The 25001-nt window shown below is 36.5% G+C and overlaps 1 protein-coding gene across 5 annotated transcripts in view; it reads right to left on the bottom strand.

Moving 5' to 3' along the window:
• STXBP4 (syntaxin binding protein 4) overlaps positions 1-25001 on the bottom strand; it is a 73961-nt gene that overhangs the window by 6724 nt on the left and 42236 nt on the right. For all 5 annotated transcript variants that reach the window (XM_074921876.1, XM_074921877.1, XM_074921879.1 and 2 more), the window contains one exon: positions 11562-11619. In XM_074921876.1, coding sequence (XP_074777977.1) covers positions 11562-11619 — 58 coding nt within the window. The remainder of the gene's footprint in view (positions 1-11561; positions 11620-25001) is intronic.

Genomic DNA, 25001 nt, shown 5'->3' with positions numbered 1-25001 from the left:
TCAGGAGACAAGATGCAGCTTTAAACAATCAGTCAAACTCTCCTAATGAATAGGGACCACTACTCATTAGGGGCCAAATAGGATTTAGTTGTATCTGAACTTGGAAAGCCAAATTCTGGCCTCATATGAACCCTGTGCTTCTCTGCCAAATTGAGCAGTATGGAAGGTGAGAGTGAAAGCACAGCTCTGCCCATATGAAATAAACCCCAAGGTTTTCCTCCCTAAATGAACATACCCCATAACCTAAATCCATTTAATCCATGGTAGCGATTTTGCTAAACTTAGTTTTTTTAATCTTATTTTTTGACTTGACAAACTTCACTAGCCCTTTAAAATGCAGTAATGCTCAGCTGAAGAGTACTGATGCTTGATAGAGCTTTTACCTATCTGTGCACAACTGAAATTTTTGCAAAGCCACTGCAGTGTGGTACCACGGGCAGCCGTAAGGCTGAGACGGAGGAAACTGCACGCTCTGAAAGCTCTACTCCTTAGTGCTTTCACTGTTGTTATTAAACTAATCATTAAAAAATGTAGCAAACAGCACTGCTAGATGTAGATGCAATGGGTGGGAAGGGGACATGCCTTATACTACCCAGAAATATGTTCCATATTGTGCTTTTTTAATTTTTAGACTTACATGCGTATCCCGCTGGGATGTTCTGAAGTTACTGTGAAAGGAGTGAATGCCATCTGCTAGATGACTACCAATATGGGAGACTACACATTCCTTTGTTACCCACTAGTATTCAGGCCCCCATGCAGTCGTGGTTTGGAGGCTAATAAAGGCCAGACCAACAGGAAAATAAAGAACAATGCCACTGAATTAAGATCCTGAAACTTAATCCTTTATCTAGAGATTATATCATCTTCCCTGCTTGCTCTTGCACAGAATCTCTCTGTGTAGCTCTTTGCTGGACTACACACAGCTTTGAAAGATTTAATTACTGCCTTTGTCTATTGTTTTGGGGCCTTTCTGTTTCTGTTCCCCTTGTGCTTGGAATAGTCTTTTGCTTTGCAAGGATCCTTTTTCTCTTTAAAACCCTTGTCCCAAATCTTGCACCTTTGAGAAGGTAGCCGGCCCTGTCATCTCTATTTTACTCATCTAACTTGGGCCATGATCAACATTCCTTATGGACCTTCTGAAAGATTGCATAGTAAGAACATACACCATCAAAAATAGATCCTGCACAAAAATGGAGTAGTCCTGGCTTGCACCAGGCACCTTGAAGACCTTCATATCTTGGTAGGATGAGACAGAATTACCCTTCCTCATGCCAGCAGGTGGCAAAGAAGCATCTAAGGGAGTACCAGGGAGCTGCTACTCCTGAAGGCAGACCATAGGATCGTGGTAAGAGCAGACCTTTTAGTTATAGACAAGCTCCCTCCCATGATTGTGGAGTTTAGGTAAATACTACACAGCAAGATTTGGTCCACAGGATGGTCAAAATGCTGGAAATGTGCTAATTCTGTCGCCCTCAAATCTCTACCTGATAGTGTTTCTAAATCACTTTACAATCAGTTTGAATATAACGTGTAGTTACTGGTGCTGCACCTGACACGTTTTGTGAATGCGTTCCTGATTTTATTTAGGATTACATGATTTTGGGGAGCAGAATTATTTCTCAGCTTTCAAGTGCTTCAAGCCAGTGATTTTCACACTTTGCTGTTGTCCTTATGAAATTAAACTTGTTACTAATTTTTTGTTTCTACAATGCTAGTGTTCATCATGAAATAACCTCTCAGAGCTAGCACACACTTGCAGACCCAGTCATAGTATCTGTCATGTTTGGTATCGTTGGAAAATGCCAGTGGTTTGAAAGCAGATGTTAAATGCTGTAAGGGAATACCAAGTCAAGCAATAGAAAACTTGCTATTTTGAGGAGCAAATGCTGGGAGGATCTGCAAGGAATAATTTATTCTGAACTGTAACTAAGGGTTTGCAGTTTAGTAGATAGGCAATTAGAACAAAATAAAACAACTGAGTGACACTGATGCAAATATAATCAATCAATCCTGAAAGCATCTAGGGAAGACAGATTCCAGACATGGAATCTATACGGCAGTTTGGGAAGGGTTTTTGTATTGTATTTATCAAAACCAGATTATTTGAAATTAAGCAGTTTTTTCTTTCCCCTTTTTGTTAAAATTCGTTTAAGACTGTAACCTCTTTCAAGACAAGATTTCAGAAGGAACATACAACATATAATAGTACCCCAGGAGATGCTGGGCAGGTCCTGGAAGATGGCAGTGACCTTAACTTTTATTGGTTGTAACAAGATTGAAAGCACTTGTCACTTCATGGAACTGTGTCCTAAGGCAACATAAATGTTTCTTGTATTTCCCTCAGGGATTGCAGATTTTGCTCGAGTATTAATTAAATATTGAGGGATATAAAGTGAAACCCCAGGAGACAGTCTTGCTATTTATTCCTTGATTAAACCAATTAAACACTTTTCTACTAAGAAAAATCTATGAGCAATTTCAGAAGGCAATAATCACTAGGAAGAAGATTTATATAGCCAAATAGTGTGTTATATCATGTAAAATTGTCGACAATAAACAAATGGCCCAATCTAAAATAAAAACAGTAATAACAGTAGGATCAGAGCCAAGGCTGAATAACCCCAAAGGTTTGAGTGACAGGATACGCAAACTTTTTACAGTTTTAAAGCACTACCTGAAATCTGTCTCACTCCAGTATTAGCTAACTGCTATTATTCTAAAAGTCCTGTTTTAATATATACAGTTACTCATAATCCTGTGTCTCTAAGTGAACATCATAAAAATTCTGGTGCAGTTTATCTGCAGATGCATCAGAGCATTACTCAAGGCTTATGTTTAAACTACAGGTGTACTAAAATGAAATAGAACTGGAGCAATGGCTTGGGCCCATGCTTCAGACAAAGCACACACTGGAAAAACCCTGCTGTGCATTGTTCTGCTTCTGATGGCTCTTCCAAAAACCAGGCAGATCTCAGGAGAACTGATGATGGAGAGTGGTGTACATGATTTATTCCACAAGTGCCAAATCTTGACCTAATCAGGAGTCTGAACTTTTGCATTCCCAGCCCTACTCATAGAAGTGAGATAGGGGAGAATTAGACATTTGGTCACATCAGTGCACAAGTGAAACTACCCAGCAGAGGTAACAAAAATCAGCACTCTCATTTCAGTGGGATTTGTAAGTCTAGAGAAAAAAAAAAAAAAAAGTCTCATGTATTTTCTCACAAGAAGAGATTTTAACAGCTGCCTTATATGATAGGCCAGGACCTGGACAGAGTGTGCAGAATCTGTGGAAGCTGAAAGAATGTTTCTCCATTTTGGGTTCTTGATATTAAAAAACAAACAACCTCTCAGGAAAAAAAGATTGCCCAACCAAAAGCAGCTTAAGGTCTTAACATTCTTGTATTACAAGCTCATGTTATCATAAAATCCCATGCCAAGTTTCCTAGTTTTACATCTGAGATTATTTTCCTTATAGTCATGCAAAACAATTTGAGTGAAAATCAGAGAAACCAAATTACCTACAACCCAAATATCTGGCAATAAACCATTTCTAAACCTTACAAATTATTCGGAATGTTCATTTTATCCTGGATATCTATAAGTCTTCACGAATTTTTAGTTAGCAAAACGTTTTACACTAAATCATTGCTGTGTCTTTTAATAAGGAGTCTTTTTTCATTCAACAGTGACTGAAAAGAACAACTAGGGGGTACAGTTTTCAGGAGAGGACTGTTACCTGTGGATATATTTATTCCTAGTGACTAACTTGAGACACAGCAGTCATGTATTTCAGACAGCAGGCATTAACACTTCGTGAAACTAAAAGTTCTCTGAGATGTCTCAAGCTGGTTATCCAAAGATCAAAACCAAAAGTGTCAGGATTACCCAAATTCATACAGTTACATCTGAAAGTGTTTGAACTGGTGTTGAGCTGATTGGCAGAGCTCTTTGGATTGTTACACATCAAAAAGTTGTAATAACAGTTAGCACTTGGTTAGTGCTGAGCCAGTTTTGTTTAAATATTTGCAACTTCTAGTGACTATGTAATTATTCTTTTCTGTTTTCAGATAGAAGGACTTGAAGATGACAAGTAAAATGAAGCATTTTCAAAAGCATCCTCTATTTTTGAGTGACATGTAAAATAGGAAAGGTCCAATTTTGAGATGCAAAGTCATTGCATCTTTCTTTGAGCTCAATGAAAAGAGAGCGTACTCCACGCCTCAAAATACCCATTCCTACTCACAAAACATGGAGGTTATTAAGATGGGGACACCTACAATGATGATTTTGATAACTGATAATTTTGGTGCAACTAACAGGGAGTTGGGAGCAGAGCTGGTACTGAATTCAGTCTGGGGGGATTTGAATTGTATGTTCAGTACGGAAGATCATGGGTTTGCTGCTCTGAACTCACTGAAATTTGAGTGGAACACACAGAAGTTTACTTCTAGATCAGCTCTTCTATGATTTGAAGGTTACTAAACTTGATTTCGTCTAGGAAGGGCCGCTCCAGCCACGACTTAGATAAGCAATATACTGTAATATGCCAGTGTGTACTGGAATGGGACAGCAGGGGTGAAGGTGAACACACCTCAGTAGGTTGGGTTTTGGGTCCTTCCTTCATAATGCAGTAGAAATGTGTAGAGTACACTTATCAAAGGAACAGCTTTGTTTTTTCAATTTAGCATGCAGTAAGTAAAATCAACTGTGATTTATTTTCCTTTTATGATGATACCTTTAGCTCTAGTGCTATAAAACATCAGTGTTTATACTACAGAAGTTCTTCATCTATCACACATACTTTGCTATTCTTAGTTCAGTCATAAAATCATAAACAGTTTCTGTGAATGCCCAGCTCTCAGTAAAATTAATGATGGCTCCTTCCCAAGCAAAACCAAACAAAATAGACTATTATATAATTAAGATGTGTTGGCTTTTGAAGTGGAAGCCTGATTTGTTAGGTATGATTTTAAAAGCTACAACACGTCATGTGTGGTTTTTATTAAACTGTATTTTACAAGTATTGACTTCAGGCTCCTACTTAACATGAACCAAATTCTATACCTTCCAACAAAGGCACCTTCCCTGCCTACTTTGTTGCACTGAAGTACACAATGCTTCCATGTGAAACTTCTGATTTTTAGATAAATTGCTGAAAGATAACCCTAAATGAAATATTAAAGTTTCCCCTTTATTATAAGGTAGATGTATTAGGGCCTGTGATGTTTTCTAAGGGAAAAGATCCTAAAAGTTTTAAATATCTGGGAACTTTCCCTTGTCTTTCAGGAAAATTTAATTTAAGATAGAAGTTCTTGAGAAAAATAACAGTTAATGTGGAATAGTTGGAACCTAGTCCTATTAAAATGCTAGAAAAACAGTGTTTACAGGGGCAAAATTCACAGCTGGTCCTTACAAACTGTATACATATGCAAGAAGTGGGTGGGAGTGGGAGGGAGAATAGCAAGGCCCTACCTAATTTTAGGTGCCAGTCTCATGATACAGAGCTGCCATATGTTAAAGGTGAACACAGTGGGAGGATGGAAGAGATTAACTATAATGGGTTTTCTGGGAAAAAAATTAAGTGTTCCAGCTATTGGGCTTTTATACTGATCCTGTGTGATTCTAAACCACCAGTGTATATCCATTAATTAATTAGCATATATGATACTTCACTGGAAGAGCAGTTAATGCACAGACTCTTCCTCCTATTTGAAAATCAAACTCAGAAGTTCCTAATTCACAAAATCTGTTCAATGATAGAATACACCTTCTGTGTGCATGCTGCAGTGCTGTGACTTCCATAGGACTTTTAATGTCAGAGCATACAACAAAAGTACAATTTTATGCTAATAGTGGTTACAACACTTAGTAAAGTCATTCAGCGTTACACCTGAACTAAGCCTGAGCAAAAATAGCCACAAGACCAGCTTTAAAATTGAACAAGATGGCCTTTCTCTTACTTGCAAAACTCTTCCAATCCTAATGTCTCCCAGTTGACTGGTAAGCACATACTACACATCTGGATGTAGGTGATACTTTATGAGGGCTCATTAGCCCCCTTCGAATTTCTGTTAGAAAATCAGTAATTTAATTTCTTACAACAGAACAGCCTTAATCATCTAACAAGTAAAATTAGCTCATTTTGAACTTTTTTACCTTATTATGTGGGGTCTCTTCAGTACACTGGTCCTCCAAGTTTGAGACAGACAATGGAAAAATTGGAGAGGATCCAGTGGAGGGTCACCAAGATGATTAGAGGGTTGGAGAGCTTGGCACATGAAGAAATTGGGTTGAAGGAATTGGGTTTGTTCAGCCTAGAGAAGAGAAAGCTCAGGGGGTGGGGTGTGGGTGTCTAATCAAAGTCTCCCAATACCTAAAAGGCAGTTATAAAGAAAATGGAGGCACTCTTCTCACAAAGATGTATGGCAACAGCTAAGACGCAATGGGCATGAATTGCTTCAGGGGAAATCCTATCTAGATTAAGGAAATATTCTTCACTGTGAGAACAACTAAATATTGGAATAGGGTGCCCAGATAGGTGGTGAAATCCCCCTCACTGGAAATATCCAAGACATGGTTTGACAGGGCTCTGGATAACTTACTCTTCAATATACAGTTAAATGAGATGACTTCCAGACATCTCTTCCAATCTAGACTTTTCTATAATTTTATTCTGTGATTTTGGAACTGCAGTGGACTGCTGAAAACCCCATTAGGCTACATTCAATTGTCACTTTAAGCAAATGAGGTCAGAATCTCAACTCTTCTTAACCAAACTGGCTGATATAAACAGGATAGAAATACCAAATGTGAATCGGTGAGGAAAGAGGCACCAGTAACACGCTTCTATTACACATTAATTGATGGGGTGTGAATCTGGTGCTACATTTGAATGACTGACTGTATTGCTACATGCAAAATAAAATAGTGCTTGCCTTCTCCATTACTTTAAAGTACACCAGGTTATCTTAAAACATACCTGGGCCAAATCCAAACTTTAGTCTCCAGCCCGAGGAAAGCACAGCTATCCTAGCAATGAAGCTGATCCCTAGCTTTCAGTCTGTTGGTGTAATTTTTGTCCTTCTGCTAACTGTTAATTTATATTATATTAGTAAGACACTTGAATTTGCTTTGTTTCCAATGCATACTGAGATGTAAGTCAGAGAGGCTTACATTACTGTTTGCTATTTCATGGTAAACCTATACACATGACCTTAATGCCTAGTGCAGAATCACGTGAGTTTATGACACACCAGCAGTCTAAAAGGTAGTTTTCTCACACTTGCCCATACTTTGTGACTGATCTTAGCAACCTGGTTGATTGAAAATAATTTTCTGAGAGTCTGGAATGATTTCCTGAATAAAGGAGGTGATTTCAAAAATTGTCTTAAGGTGAGGATTCATGGACAGGATACAGCTTTCCCTGGTAGGTATAGAGAGCTGTTCAGCCCCTTAGGAATACAGCCATGTAAATGTTTTATTCATGTCAGTTATTCACACAAGTGGGTTTCACTTTAGTGTGTAACACAAGCCAGCTGGTTTGCTTCTTTTAAACTCTGATTTCTCATGCACTTCATATTGCTACACCCCCTTCAGAGATATTTATGGAAATTTCACAGCAAGCTGTCTCAAGCTTATGTGCTCTTAAGATTCCATTCTGGGGTGTTTACTGCATTAGATTTATAACATATAGATTTATGGACTCAGCTACTTGATGGCCCAATAAAGTATGTTGGTACTGAAGGCAACTACTAATTAAAATAATATTTGATTGTCCTTAGCATATTGTAAAGCTGCTGTGGATTTAAACAGAGCCATTGCAGCTTCTATATAGCCTCACAGCCTAACTGCATAATAAGAAAACTGACAATTCATATGTAAGATCAGTTTAATTGTGGCTGCACTTCAGAAATTGTAGCATGTTTTTCTATCTGTTTGTATACATGGAAGTGGGCTAGTGTTGAAATACTCTTAAGCCCCTCACAGCTTTGGTTATTCTAAACACCAAGGAATGAAAGGATTGAAATTCGCAGCCAAAGAGAACAAGAAGGTTACAGTATTAGTACCAGGGCTGTAAAGTATCAACTATTCTGCTAATCTCCATTTAAACAATTAGATTAAATCCTACTGAAAAAGATCAGCTGATAAAATGCACCTCAAGCTAAGTTCCTCCTAGAAATGGTTAATTTCAGTGTTGGGTAGAATTTTCATTTTGAAATCTCTACCATTCGGTGTTAGAAACAACAGACTTACACAACCCCTGCTCCTTGCTCTAAATAGTTAACTTTCTCAGGCTGACTTCATACACATTACAAAGCGTAGTAAGAGGTATGAATTTTTAAGCATGTGGAAAGCCTGGCTTACGCTCTGCAAAGGCATTTGGAAACAGTGATGAAAGCAAAATAAGGAAATAGTTAAAATTAATATTAATTACCACCATGTCTTATTGCAATGCTTAGTTAATTCCATTCTAATGAACTGCATTAAGAGCTCTTAACACCACTTCAGTGTGGTGGCTCCATTCAGAAGAACAGAAGTTTTTAGACAGTGGTCATGAGGGGTGATTCCATACCCTTCTCTGCAATTAAAATGGAGAGATTTTCCTCGCCTGCCATATAAAGACTGACATGCAGGACTTTATAGGACAGATTACAGAAGGTAAGAACGATGGAAAACCTGGGGCACTATCACTTGTAATGCCAGGAGCACATTAAGAAGGAAGAACGTTTGTGAGACATTAACAATCAAAGATCAGATATGCAAAAATTCTGAAAAAGCCTCTTCATGTGAACTACTCAATTCAAATCTGTCGTTTCAGCAGGTGGGGATAACATGCAAAACAGCTGATGCTTTCTGCAAATTCTGCTTCCACCACCTAGACTAAATGAGATTTTGCTGTTGCTAATATGCATCTTATTGTCATTGTCATATCTGCAATAGTTCAGCATCCAAATGTAGAACTTAAAAAAAAATGTCTTACAGATATTCAGCGAATCTAGCTTTCTGCTGAGTCATCAAGATAAGTACTTGTATGAGAAGCACAGTAACAAAACAAGAAAAAAAAAGAGGGGGGATGAAATGTTTCAAGAATGTGAGATGTCTTCTATTCCATTTCTATATTTTATTTGCTATTATTGCTAGATAATACTATCTTCAAGCTTAGTTTCCAGGTATAAACCTAGAGTATTTAAAGTGTTTTACCCAGAACAGAATCCAGCATCCACCTTAACTTTCCAACTGTCCTATAATGGCTCCCTGTATGAACAGATGGAGACCAAGGGAACAGTGCTCTGTTTTAATAGTTGCTCTTGTATTTATTTCCACTGCTATGAAATTGGCTTTTAATTCACTTTCATTTCCTAAGTTATTTTTCTACAATTTTTTTTGGTAGAAATCCCATGTAGTAACCTACATCTGTCTGAAAATAAAAGCCATGCTTCGATTAGAGCTGGAATGCAGTATTATATACAGTGTGTTTGGAAACCTCTGCAGAAAAAAACATGTCTGCTTTAATACATCTAGCTCGAGGCAGCACAGGGTGAGTCAAGGACAACAGCACAGCATGTTTGAAAAAAAAAGAAAAAAATGTCCCTGCTTTTCTTGGCTAGCTAATACATAAACTGCAATGTTATTTATGTGACTTTTATAAGAGTTTGGGATGAAAGCAATTTTATCTCACTGCAAAGATTTATTTGCTGCCCTTCCTGTCTTTTAGGAGACTGTGGAAGCCCACCTGCAAAATAGTGTCTTCCTGGCACCTGTAAGAATTAAACAATATGCAAATTTCAGCAGGTACAATAACTATAATAACAACTAAACAATGATTCATGATAGATATGAAATGGAGGTGACTTCTGTATTTCACCAATTGTTTCAATCTTTTAGAGGAATAATAAAAAAAAACCTATTATATGAAATAACATTCACTATATTCTGGAAAAAACAACAGCATACTGCCCAATTAAGTACCTGAATCTTCTGGGACACACGGCAAGAGCTACTTCTTTTTCATGCATATTTCCTCCAGAACCAGAGGATACAATTGAAAAAAAAAAATTTCCTTTGGTATACAACAAATTCCTATAGCTTTTATCAGATAGGTCTTTGTAAAAAAGCTTTAAATTCTCTACCTGCAAGACATTAAACATAAACCCTACTTTTGATTTGGTTTTAAAAAAATATACGTTTTAAAAAATTTTTTATAAATAATTAATTTGCACTGCACTTCTTCCTTTTAGTCTTTCAGAAAAATGATCACTAAGGAAATGTTATAGTTAAGGAAAGCCAAAAATGCAAGTAAGAAGGGCTCAAGCTTAGTGCTTTGTTGTTTGTTTTTTTTTTCCCCCAGATGATTACATCTTCAAATGATTACTGCTTTTAATGCTTTTGTAGAGGTTTTCTTTATGCTTTGGACACTGCGTTATTGTAATATCAATGTCACCTTTCCTCTAGTCTCTGGAGAGTTTTGAAAAATTAATTTGTTTGCAATACCTTCTAAAAAAAAATCACAGGTAACTCCTGATACAGACATCATTTTCTGTATTTTTTTGTGGAGGTGCATAATAACTGCTCCCTGTTGCAGTGTCTATCCTGAACACCAGTCAGTGAAATTCACTACTATAAGTACTTCCTATAAGCCAGCTATGTGGAGTATGGCTTTATCTTTGACAACTCCTTGAAAATGTAGAAAGCAAACCCTATGGAAACCATAGGCATAATTTTCATAGGGTAGAAATCAAGAACAAAAAATAGTATATATGCAGAATACAAAAGAAGGCTTTTGCAGCGTCAGTGCCATTATTGATGGAATCAAAGTTGCCTAACCTGCAGCCAGTGGTACTGTGAAGTGTCAATATTCTGTGTTACTCAAGTTAGTAAGCCTCCATTTAGCATCTTAAGTGTAAAGTCTAGAGTATAATGGCTTTTATTCTAAATGAGTAATATGGCAGTTGGAAATCTCTTAATCATTTTATAAACGTAGCTAAACGCTTTCAGTCCCGTTCCTTCAACCTCTTGCAGCAACAGAATAAATTATTCCCACACAAGGCAGCAGGTTATGACGTCCAAAAACCCTATCAGTACTTTTGGATTTAGGTGAAAACAGAGCATACCTTCTGAAAAGCTAAAGAATTCTAAGAATTCTTCCACTTCCCCAACATATAAGGGCATTTTAAAAAATAGATAGTTAGACTTGTAAACTTATTTAGTGAGTGAGATTTTTTTTTCTGATCTCCTGGGTTCATTATTGGGCCAAATATATTATTGGGGAAGTTCTCAACATCGTAGACTAGGGTTTTCAAAGACATCTGAAGGACTGAGAGACAGTTCTCACTGAATTTCAGGTGGATTTGTGAGTAAGCCCTCTAGAACCCTCTGGACAGTAAAGTCACAAAACCCAGAAAAGAACAAGTGATGTTGGTAACAAATACGTATATAAACCATATGACACCTTTTGCTCTTGTACTCATTTTCCCATTAGTTCTCAGTTTAAAAATGTGTTTAGTCTGATGTGGTTTTATTTCAACTCTGACCCATTTTCCCTCAGAACTACTTACTTGATAAAATATTTGATTCCATCTGCTGTATAAGCTTCTTCCCATCCATAAGGCAGACCTAAGATGAAATAAAGAAATAAGATGTGTCTCTATGCTTAAGTGACACAACGAACATAGTTTTGAAATAGTGTGTTAGAATGCTGTAATTTCAAACCATGTTATAAGAAGATTATAAATGAACTCTCACTATTTTTGTAACAGATAATAATACAAACAATACGATTTAATTAATATTTGCTGTGCTACAAAGCTATAAACCATTTGATTACTTTTATTACTAGCATTTTTTTTGTAGAAGCGACAGCCTGGTCAGATTAAGAGTGTAGTAGTTAACTCTTTTTGAACTTTTAATTGTATTAACTCTTTTTGAACTTTTTATTGTAACTTACACGTATACGAAGTGACCAAAAAACCCCCTCTGCCTGCGATCTGCTGAGGTCTATTTTTACAGCTATTGCATACAGACACTAATAACTACATGAGGTAGAACTCTGGGCAGAATGAAATCCTCTGCTGTTTGGTTTATCACCAACTTCTCTGTTTATACATAATTCTTTGGGAATTTAGACACAAACTCCAAAACACTTAAAAGACAGATTCAGAGAAAATATGTAAGAGAAATTTGTATGCATACTTATCTATGTCTACATACCCTGACAAAGCTTAATTTACTAAATGCATTGCTTAATTTTGTGATTTACAGTAATGTTTCTGGGAATTAAAGTATTTAACACTGAAAAGTTAAATTAAAATAAATCATTCTGAAAGGGTGCCATTTTTGTCTGCATTAAGCAATCGTGCTCTCTTTTCCCCTTTCATAATTATCAGTCATGCTAATCTTAAAAACTCAAGTCTTGGACTTTGTTCTTTGTCTGAAAGCCTGTCCATGAAAACGATGAGTAATAAATTTAGTAGGGTACTATACTATATCACTTTAAAAATTAAATTTTCATAGGAAACCTTTACCCTTTTTATTACTGTTTGTTAAAAACCAAATGTTTGTAAAGCTTGAAAGTTCTGGAAAGCATCATCCAATGTGCAAAAATGCTCCTGATGTATGCGTTTGAGATATTGTACTGCAATATAAAACAAAGTGCAAGGTCCTGCAAAACCTCCCTTTTTCAGAGACTAGAAATATATATAAAATTACAATATGCATGAAAATCGTACTGCAAGTGCTTTAGCTTGAAAGTCATCTCGAAATGTTAGTGTCTTAGGAGTTAAACTATTTTTGTTCAAGTCACAGTATATCTCAAAGACCAGCTCATTAGAACCATCTGTGAGCCTGTTTTAGATTTAAGACTTTTATTTGGAAAATGTGCTGGACTGCACGCACCATATGATCTTTGAAAGCTGCTTCATACCAAGGCATGCCCTAACTGCACTTTTTTAAAAAAAATTTCTTTCTTAAAAGGCTCATTTTCTTTTCTCCCATCATCACACCTTTGTCTCTAGTGTGGTCCGTCCTTCTTAAAAATCTGGAAAAGGATAACTTCAGTTCTCAAAGATAAACTGAGTTTACAGCCACTGAATCATGACTTGGCACTCTGAAGCAGGTATAAGCCATCTGAGAATTACACCTGTAGGTACCAAGTGAAGAGCAACAAGTAAATCTACCAAAACTCCAGAATTCAGGAACCTGAGAACTGGTAACTGTAGAAGAGTACCATTACATCTTTAATTAACAGTTTGAATTACAGCTGGATTAACTTTTTTCTTTTCACTTTTATCCCGAATCAGTCAATTATCTCAGTTTAGCATACATCTATACAATCTGTTCCTCAAAAGGTGCCACCTACTACCTTTGAGAGAGAATAATCCACAGCTACTTCCCTTTAAATACAAGGTAGTTGCTGTGTCATGGTTTTCAGGGTCTGACTCCTTTGAAGGAAGGAAGAAAATGATGTTTTAAGTTATAAATGTGCTAGACATGATCACTGTTTTTTCCTTCCACTCCCACAAAAGATAGGACCTGTATTCAACATGGATATTTTCTAATGATTTAAATGTCAAAAAGATTAATCCTTTAGTTGCTTCCATGTGCCCTGGCCTCTCCTCATTCTTGCATGTAACATGTATATTCAAAACAAATGACAATGGATTTGCTCAGTTATGAATAAGCCCCTCAGTATCTGCTCTGTACTCATGTGAATTCCCTACATGACCTGTTTCATTCATCAGTGACAATTACACTTTTTTTTTTTTTTACTAGTAATCTGACTAAAATTATTTTTTATTTTTCCTTCTAAATGAAGAACAGCACATCAGTAGCAATGATAATTGATGCTCCGTATTCTTTTCATAACCATGAAAGACTACGCTTTTCAAAATCACTGAATACACTTGTCACCTATAAATGAGATTCTGGAGATCTCCATAGCTTTATCTGGGGTTTTTTTGACTTTATATACATCTGATTGTATACCCTCTCCACTCTTTATATGCTTCCAAGTTCCACCTACATCTGTAGGTTTTTAATGTCTTCATTTTCCACATTTTTCTCTTTCACCACTAGTTTTTCCACTGCTGTTCCCCTTTACTCTGTTCCTTCACTGTTAGATTTGTACTTATATTTCTTGGTATTTCCCATGGTAGCAAGGAGGCTCTCATGTTTTGCATAGTATTTCCCTAGACATCACCTTCACTTCCTTGAAGCTCACTTTCTCCATGAATCATTCATGAGTTGATCTACTTCCTAGTGCTCTACTTTTTCACACCCTCCAGGGTCAGATTTATTGTCTCTTCCAGGACTTGCTTTGAAAGACTGCTAAACTCTCACCTGGAGTAAATCGGAGGTAAAGGAGCTCAAACAGTCAGAAATGTCTGAAAGATACAGGATTTAGCCTATATAAACTCCGGCAGTCTTAGGTTTCCTACATATTTATGATTTCTTCTGTGAATTGCTACAGTCTTTGATGAAACTTCATAAATAATATATCTTGGCTGCAGCTGTCTGCATAGATCATCTTAAGAAAATTACAGATTTACAATATATATATAAACAATTTCAGCAGAAAATACAGGGCTTCTTGCTATTCAACCATTTGTGATTGTTTATCTTTTGCAAGGTAAAGAAAAAGTAAAACTGCAGAAGTAATTACGCATGCAAAAGAAATGGATTCAGTCCAAAGCACCCTTTACCCAAATAGAATAAGCAGCCTCCTGAGAGAGTGTATGTTAGCCAAAAGACATTATAGCCTACCATTAGTTTCTTCCGAGTATATGCATTTAATTAAGGTTAATGCAAAGGAGATTTCTATAATAATATGCAAAAAAACCCCAAACCCCCATAAACCACTTGCTGTTGCATGTACACCAGTAGTGCTGCAGCTGGCCACAGAGCAGTAAGGCAGCATCCCTGGGGACTGCTTCCCTCCTCAGCTGCAAGATGCCTGCTGTGATAATCACTGTTGTAAGGTTAACATTATATAAAGCAGAAAGGAAATGAAACCCTAGGGCAAATGAAATTTTCCTGGTGCTTGATAAAGTGTGGATCTCATCAATTCTTATCACTTCCTTGGGTTAACAGGACAAAGAAAATGCATCAGTGTTGAGACTTGGTTGGTTGTATGTAGAAAGGTCAGCCCAAATTATACACTTGTGTGAAGTGACAGATATTAGAGATTTTGCCTACTGTTTCCAAGACAGAATGCATATACTCTCCCTCAATAAAAGCTGCACGTAGCATGATCAAAGGATGTCCCTTTAGGAACAAGGGGGAAAATACAGATATTAGGAAAAAGCCTCATTTTCCTGGGTAGTGACAAACCTAGAAACTGTGCAATGATGTGGTTGGGTGGTTTTTTTACAATAAGTTAAGAAATACTAAAGCAAAAGAAATGTGGAGATCAGCAGATGCAAATAATAACAGCAGATACCATATCATGAATATTCAGTTGACTCAAAACTGACAGTTATTTCCCTTACATCTAAATATTGCAGCCCAAATATGCTTTATTTTTCTTATTTTCTGACAAAATTACTCAAAAGAAATGCAAGTTTACAGAAATGAAATGAAAGACTACAATAAGAACTGTTCAAAAATTTACCGTTGACTAGGATTCTATATAGATTTGGCCAAAGTGGGACTATTTAGATGCTTCAGGACAAGTACGTCCTTAAACGCTTTATCTTAGCCTTAAGGCCAGAGTTTAAAACCCTGCTTCCATGATAAGCAGTCACACAAACTTTACTGATGAATTTGAAGAGTTGCTTAGGGATAGCTGCCTACCAGAGGTGTTAATCTCACCCTAAAAACTCTTTTGTGAAGCATAAACTTCTTTCCAGCAGTGTTCACAGCTTTGTCATCCTCCATAAAAGGTTGTCTGGCTACAGTTCGTTTCCTGTTAGGGTTAAACAATCTCGTGGCTCTATCATTAAACCACCTTGTCTGGAATTAATATGAAGTATCAAGCTTAAGGGATGTAATATTTATCTGGAATTCAAAAGCCACAAAGTACAAGTACTGAGTTGCACAATGAACACATTCTTTGACCAACAACAGAAATAAGGATGTCTTTTTTACATATCCTTTATCTAGCTTGACTTTTCCAGTTATATGTATTTTTTAAAGTGAGAGCATAAGCTAGCTCAGAACTACCCTTTATTTCCCTGCTTATAATTTATTTATATTTAATATTAGTTTTTCAAAAATCGTGACTTTTTTTCAGAAATATGAATTTCCTGCTAAAAGTATTCCCGACATACAAGGTTTGTTAAAGGACATTATAAACAGTTTTCTCTATCACTTGATAAATAAGGTTTTGAATTCTGATCCCTTTTCAGTATCAACCAGTTCAGCTCTTACCAACACTGAAACCTTCCTCCTGTGGCCTCAATAATAATAATGCAAAATTTCTTAGTTAAGATTCCCAGTGCCTCTGGCTCCTCTCTTTGAGCTATCTAGGCAATGCAAAGCGGATGGAAGGCTGAAGATCTGACTTGCTGGTTCTAGGTTATCTGATCTTGGACTCCAGAGTGTTAATGGACTATGGGAATATCCCAGAGGAGACTAGAGGTATCATATGGTGCAAGACCAGCAGAGAAACTCCTCTGTGAGTGATGCACTTTGACACGGCTAAAGCAAAAATTTGTGGAGAAATATTCAGCCTTGTTTGTCGAGTGTGTTCAGTGGGGTGCAGGCATAAAATGGCCCTTTATTTCTTGAGGCTGTCAACGATATATACTGTATTTTACTGATTATTTGTAAATTAAGTATAAAAACTCAGGTTCACAAAGACAGCTTTCAGAAGTGAGTATGCACTTCTGGCATTTGCTTGTATGCCACTTTATTCTTTAAACCATTTCAAGTGCTCTTCCCACAAACAAATGTGTTTCAGTTTATGAATAATACTCTGCTAAGGGGACATTCCATTCCTTTCTTTCACATATCAAATTCCATTTAAAAGAAATTGTTCTTTTTCTTTTGTTGTTGGTAATTTAATAAAACAAAGATGGAGTAAGTAGTTTTCAAGTGGAGACATCTGGGAAATACTATCAACTGAAATTTATGCTAATTTAGAGTATCACTGGCAGATTGGCTTGTCTCCCTTCAGTCTTGTTCCTAGAAACCATGCTTCAGGAAAAATATTTTTCTTACTTCAGATATTCAGGGCATGGTGAAAGATGACCTTGTGTTTTCCCATTTCCTATTAATCATAAGATATTGACTCATCCATGTTGGCAAACTCATTAATCTCTTATTAAAACAATTACATCATATCAGGTTGCAATTCAGAATAAGATCTATAAAATAGTTTGCTTCTCATGCTGAAGGATTATCTGATCAATGAAGATCTTTATGGTAATTTTTAAATTACAAACTATTATAAATATTTTTCTTCCAATACTTTTTGTGAATAACTTGGTACAGTTAATTAGAAACTACGGATACACTAGAAGTTGTAATATATGAACAATGATCAGTCAACTGACTAATTTAAGGAAATAAGAATGACCTAAATCAGTACATGTGATCAGACATTACCATAGACATATTGCTCTCCTACCTAACAAATAAGGAAATCCAAATTTAGAACAAATTCTGCCCTGTGTGTGCACTTAAGCTCTTCAGAAATGAGTGAGAGCTATAGTCATGTGAGCCATGAGCCTGCTGCTATGTGTCCTCAAGAAGGATAAAGAATTATCCTCCTGAAATATTACTTAAAAAATGTACCTTTCCAGAAGCTGAATATTGGAAATACAACAAAACCAAACAAAACTACATGTTTTTTCAAATAAAGACTAATATTCTCCTTTCAATAAAAGTTTTAGGTACTGGAGGATCCAAGCAATTTAGACTGTTATTAAAATGAGAAACAAAAAGTCTAGCCAATGCTCATTTTTATCCATGCAGGAGGTTAGTAGTGAAAGCACAAAGCAAGCACAACACTTTATTGCAAGGGCAATAAAGTACTTTCTTCTGCTTAGCTGATGGCAATCAAACGTGTACAACCAATTACAGAGAAATGGCAGAAGCCACCGGAGCTTGCAGTACATACTTCGCAATAGCATTACTATAAAACATTCCGTCTTTTAAATGGAATGGAAAGAGTACAGCAAAATAAGCACTGCGCTGTCTGCTTCACCAAATAGAAGCTGTTCTTCTAAGGTACACTGGAGAGTAAGATTGATGCCATTACTTAGTGTCACAGGCTAGATTCTGAGCAGCTACACCCGCTAGTGATGTGAAACTGGGAGTATCTTTTAGCAGAAAAAAAGCTGAAGACTGCATTCCTTGAAATGCTGACATGAAAGGAATTCAAAGTACTACTAATGATTACTATTTTTGTAATGTAATCACCTTTCAGAAAAGACAGGAGTTATTTAGCAACTTACACTGAAAAAAAGGCAAGCTTATTATTTCAATATGCTTGTAATACAGTCAATATGTATCATGTTTGGCTTACAGTGCCTTTTCATATACCACACATCAGATAGTCAGAAGCTCAACAATTTTAAGGAGGCCACGATACCATGAGGCAGTATGTCCTTCAACATGATAGCTATTGTAGTCATGAATGTATTGTGTTTGTTTAGTCATTAGGTCAGGAAAGCATAAGCCCTCAAAGGTAAGGGATAATGAAAGCAGAAGGGAGTTTTAGACTAGCTCATTCTGACCAAACATTAAATTCCGCATAAGCTACTGCCTCATATTATTTGCTTTTTAAAATGCATTTAACATACTCATTGAATACACTACAATTTACAAAGTAATTTTGGAGGAATATTTGCATAAGTTGATTTGAAACTCGTTTTGTTTATACCTACAAATCTCTACCTGCTGAAGACAGGAAACCCATTATATATTAAAAAATTAGAGAAATAGTCCGTAACTGGGGAATTCTGCACAAATGCCAAGTAGGCTACAAAAAAAGTTAAATTCATAGAAATAAATACTCTCTTGAGAACATTCTTGTTCTGAATCAGTAAAATTCACTTTCATATTATTATAAAGAATCTGGAATAAAACATTCTTATTCCAGAAATACAAGCCTTTGCACCAGGACTAGGTAATCAGGAACAGCCTGGAATGGCCCAGCTCTAAATTTATTTTTTCCTCAGTTTTCCTACTCTCTTGCTCCCCTGATTACTCTGTTCCGGAATTCATCCATCTCCTCCTTTCCTTACTGGATCAACTTCTCTTGTCACCATCTATTGTGCTATCCACCCACTTCCATCACTGTCATCTCACGCTGCTCACTGACGCATGTGATTGTTAAATATAAGTTTAATTAGAAAGTATTCATTGGTAACAAATTAAAATGACTGTCTAAAATTAGAATTGAGCAGAAATTGTCTGAGATTTAAAAAGCAATAGTAATACATGATACGTCTTTCCTGATAAGTAATATCTCACTTTTTTGCACTGATGATGAAATTAAACTGCGCAGGGAGCTGGCATGAACCACCTACAATTGAGAGACACAGAGCTACTCTCTGCTGAGCTCATTTTGCAGCAACTACAGACCCAAGTAATACTTTTTCTTTTTGAAGCAAGAATTGTAAAAATACATTAACACAAGATAATCCTTAGCCTGATACAAAAACCACCATAGCTGCACGTAAATAAAAGGATTTACAGGAAGACATGACTTTAAAGCCAGCATATTTTAAAAATAATGTCAAAAGTTCTTAGAAACTAGAGTAGATATCTCTCCTTTTTTGTTATAAATCTGAAGGGAAAAAAAAAAAAAGTCCATCATGTGCCTAACTTAGCATACTTTATTTTACCTTAACTACAAAGGATTCAAACATAATACCTGTAGCAATCACTAATGCAAGGCAAAAATCTCCATCCTTAACTCCCAGCTAATGACATATATGCTTTATGGCATGAGGTAACAGATTTAGTATCAGAGTTATGCACATTTTGTCCCTCATTTAGGTCTCCTTCATAAGCACCAAGCAATTATGTTTTCCTCTTGCAAATTCTCCTTAACATGTACTTTTAAAAAGGCTCCTATATCATTCTTGGCAATCAACTTTCTCTGTACTTCTTTCCTTTTAAATTATCACACTTGTGCACCATATATGTCTAAGTAACTCTGCTAGCCCTCAGCTTCTCACTCCTACCTACTGAAAAAAAGTGAAAAAATGTGACAACTGAAGGAACTGACAGAAAAGCTTACCAACCCTCTTAGACAAGATGAGCACTGATAGCTTTAGCATACATTGACATTCCAAACAAAGGTCTGATCATTCCCCCTCCCCCTCGCCAGCTTTAATCCAGCTCTCTCAGGATGCTCATAGTTGTGTGGCCATGGAAAATTAACTCAGCATTAACTGCATGAAAGTACACACAACTCCTTCGGTTCAGCTCCATACTGTAACGGTTGCTTTATTTTTCGGTACCTGAAATAATGAGACAGTTGCTCCCTGGCTGGTGTGCAGACATACATACCCACAGAGAGACACTGGGTTACCCACTGCTCCTGGTAACCAACCGACCATGTCTGAACTGTGCTTGCAAATTAAAAGAAGAGGGAAGGCAGCCTTGAGATTGAGACCTCAAGGTTCAGTTCCTGTCTCACCTGTGTATTTCCTCTGACTCTGAGCAACCCGCATCTCCATGCTACAAAAGGGTTTTTTCCTCCCCCCTTAAGTCAAAATATCATACTATAACTGACGATTAATATATCAAAATTCTAAACATTTTGTCAACAGAAATTAATAGAGGGACCATTTAGGAAGTATTTACCATTCAGTAAAATTGTTGATTCAGGAGAGTTTTGACTTCAGTCTCCATAGTTACCAAAAGCAAGTACAACTTGTATGGGAAGTGGCACAAAGTCAATTAATTTTTTCATAGTGGGGTCACAGTATGAACTAAACAAGTCCATAGACTTTTAAAGGTCTGCTCTTTAATGAAATCTTCCTTCAGAGATGCTGGAAATTAACCTACCGAGACTGCACTAATCTTGTTAGCTCATCTGCATTTTAAGGTATAATAATATCACTTACTTGTTTTTCATTATTAAAATGTTTTGATTTGAAAGTCAGTACAGACAGTGCCTATTCAAAAGCTGACTCATCTTTTCTCATTAAAGGTAAGTGAATGGAGAGAGAATAAATTGCTTTTCTAGCAGCAACAACAGAGTTCTGAAATCTAGGTCACATTAAAGAACTGTCTTAAATACGGGCTTTAGACATCGACTTGTCTTTTTCCTTGCTGTGAAACACTGGGAATAACATATATTTTCAACCACCAATTAGCTAGCTACTTGTTCATAATTGATACTTTAAATATATTTTTTCATTTGATCAGGCTGTAAAATTATTCCATCCTTATTAGTGTCATCTTTTATCTAGCTTCTCTGCTTGTACATGATTAGTGTAATGTTCTGATTCTCGGACAGCGAATTAAACAAGTAGGGTCTAATTTCTAGGTCCTGTAACAATACCCACAAGTAAGACCAGTTGGGTGAAAACAATGTCATTCCTCACTCACTCTGAACAAAATGTGGCTTTAGTCCATGTAAGGAGAGTTCAGGGATGATTCCGGATTTAAAATCCATTTGTAAATAGACATTTCTTTGAAACATCATTGAAAAAGAGGATTAGAATTTTGTAAGAGCTTGACTAAGTGGATCAAATGTTTGAAATAAATAGGGTGCAATTCAATAAAGACAAATGCAAAGTACTACCCTAGGTGCGAATAATCAGCTACACAAAAGCAAGTGGGGTATGTCTAGCTAGCCTTTGGTTCAGCAGAAAAGGCTCTGCAAGTACAGGAAAGCCCAAACTTCATACGAATCAGTAACAGGGAGCTATCAGGGAAAGGGAACACCGTTTGGGGACGTAAGAGCTGGTGTGCTGGATATTAAAGCAATCAAACTTATTATTTCATTTTTGTCTCCTGCAGGAAGGTCTCAACTACAGAACTCAATATCATTTTGGTGGAGAGAATTCAGAGAAATACAAGGTGACGAAGTGGCTAGAACACGCTCTGTAAGTCTAAAATGAGCAAACTGGTATTCTTAGTTTCTTTTGGGAAACAGAAAACAGTGGGGACATGATATGGTCTTCACATTGTTCAAAGCTGCCACAAAGAGGAAAGTAGAAGGATATTTTTGATAACTATAGGGACGAAGACAAGTAGCAATGGGCTTAAATCGCAACGAGGAGTTACTCCAAGGAAAAGCTTTCTAATGGCAAAGATAATTAAGGATGGGAATAGTTAGCCTACAGAAGCTGTGGAATATGCTAGACAAATACCTGTTTGGATTAATGTAGATATAATTCATGCTGCCAGAGGCCGGTGGATGCACTACCTAATTGCTGGAGGTCCTTTCTAGCCTAATCTTTTCTCGTTCCTCGGTGGCGAAGTACTATCTGAGCGCTAAACTTTTGTATAATTTACATTACACACTGACATTTATTCCGCTGCCCATTTGTAAGGCATTTTTATGTCCTGTGTTCACAGGAATAATATATTTTAATTATATTATGTACTGAACAACTCTTCACTTGTCCCCTTCCAACTATTTATTGTAAAACCAAACCAATCCTGGCCAGAGAAACAGGCTTTATAGTACAGGTTTTTTCAGGCTTCTCAGCACCTAAACTCACACCCCAATAATAATACTAAAACCAAAACAACAACAAAAACTGTGAAAGTTTTTTTTCCTGCCTACTACTTTGCTAATAAACTATTCAACCTTGATTTATTTTCACTGGCCTTATGTAACATTATAGGCACTGTTTTTAAGTACAGGTATGCACTTCAATATTGCTACTCCAGCAGTGAAATAGCAAATTTTGTAAATATTGCTATTTCAGCTCAGTAGTCTCCAATTGGTTTGAGTCAAGGATCACTGCTCAACCTCAAAAACTCTCATAGATTATCACAATGAATCTTGTAACTGAAAAGAATGTCAAAGTGCTAAGTTTCTGTAGACAAGCTGCAAATCAGTTAAGTTTTGTGGTTCAGTGGCAGTTGACAAACTACAGCTTGAAAACCACATCTATTATTCTAAGTTACTTTGCAATATATGGATACCCATGCATTAAAAAATTAATTCGGATCAAGTACATAGCACTGAAATATAGCATCAAACATACGGTACCAACGTATAGCAATTACAAAAAAAAAGGCAAGAAACCAAAACCAGTAAAACTTTTTTAGAAAACTTTAATGGAGCCTATGTTGGCTGTCTCTATTCTTAAGTCTATGCTTTCTCATTAGTCATTCTCCTTTTCTAATAAAGTCTTTCTTAAAGGGTAAGACAGTAGTAAAGGTGCTACTTGACACTGTTCCACAGTCAAGGCACCGACATATTTGTTCAATGAAAATGCACAGCATAAATATAATATACAGTAATGATAAAACACAAATTATTTTTGAAAATCACTAACAAACTTGACAGTTATCTAAGAATGCAGAAGAATATTATTGATATTGTAATAGATTCTAGTAATAGTAGGTTACCCTCCAGAAGAAAAAACAAAAGCTGCTTTTGGGATTTCATATCACTATGACACCTAGTCAGAAAAAAAAATTATTTAATTCAGGGGAATTCTGTTAAATCCTCCCCCCCATGAATGAGCGAGTTAACTGCTTCATGGCTCAAACCCCTCCTTAAAATGAGGATGATAATTTTAAGCAAGGTGTACAAATGATGGAAATAAAGCAGATATTAGATTTACAGACCCGAGAATGTACTTGTCTCACAGGTCTAGTGCTCCATTTTTAATTTAATATCCATGCACACTCAATTTAAAATAAATTGGAAATATTTAAAAAATTGTACACTATTACATTTCTCAAGTGGAACGCTTCCTTTCTGTTGCAATGAAACAGTTTGAAATTCTTGGCTATATTTTCCTTTTGGAATTATAGTTCTTGAACACTGTCAAAATTACAACTCTTCATTCTTATTTACCATGCAGGCAAAATCGGAAATTTAAATGATTTGCAGAAAATTCAAAGTCTTGCTGCAGTCAACAGTTACGTAGAATAAGCTTTTAAATTCTAGACTGTGTCCTTGTAAAATTGTATTAAATATGCTTGGATTTTTTTCTGAGGATTTTGCCTGTTACGCAACTTTGAATTTTAATTTTTCTAAGTTGTTCACCTTTGGGTTTCTCCTTGTGACCTGATTTGCAGTGTATCTAAAGAGTTGCTGATAAGCTATCTATTTTTTAATGAAACATTCTCATTTTCAGAACGAGGCAAAAATGTCTATATTACAGGGCAAAAGGGATCCACTTCTCATCTCATGTGCGCTTGATGTTATGTTTTGGAACAATTAAAATTAAGTCAAGGGTTATTCTCAGTTTACATCACTGGAGATGTAAAAGGAAAATTACTAACCTTTATTTCAACTCCTAAACTATATTCCTGTGTTGCACTATCAAACTTTTCAGACCAGTAAAGAAATACGGGTACTCTGCAATTTAATCAAAAATAATGTTACAATTTCTTGCTACCTTAAGTTTCATTTTTGGAAAAACTATGGGTTTGTGTAGTAGCCGCTGTTTCTGCAGTGTCACTCACCCACAGTGTGTGGCTGATAGCAGGGATCTACAGTCCAGAGCACACGTTGAACTGGAAGACAACTGCTCCTACTGCCTAGAAAGTTTTCCATTGAGCAGAGCTGGAAACCAGAAAACCACTGCCCCACAGAGACTGAAAGAAGTGATGCATTCAGCAGCAGCATGAAGCTCCTGTCTTGCTCTACCTTGTCTTTACAAAATTAGACTGAGCAAACAAGATATAACTAAATTCCAAATTCAAGACAAACTAGGAGATGCTTCAGCTACATAAGGAAGAGGTTTTATGTCTGATGTCGCCTTCAGAACCCAGTGGAGGCCAGGAAGACATGCTACAGGCACACGGAATTCCTGCTCTTATGTAAGGAAAAATGGATTTTGGAGCACTGTTCTTGAGAAGTTGACAACGTTTGGTATAATGCCATGACACTACATGAGGAACACAGT

The sequence above is a fragment of the Athene noctua genome, chromosome 18 (assembly GCF_965140245.1).
Source record: "Athene noctua chromosome 18, bAthNoc1.hap1.1, whole genome shotgun sequence".
In the NCBI taxonomy this organism is placed as follows: domain Eukaryota; kingdom Metazoa; phylum Chordata; class Aves; order Strigiformes; family Strigidae; genus Athene; species Athene noctua.
The sequence above is the reverse complement of the archived record's forward strand: the minus strand, read 5'-3'. Positions and strand labels throughout refer to the sequence as shown.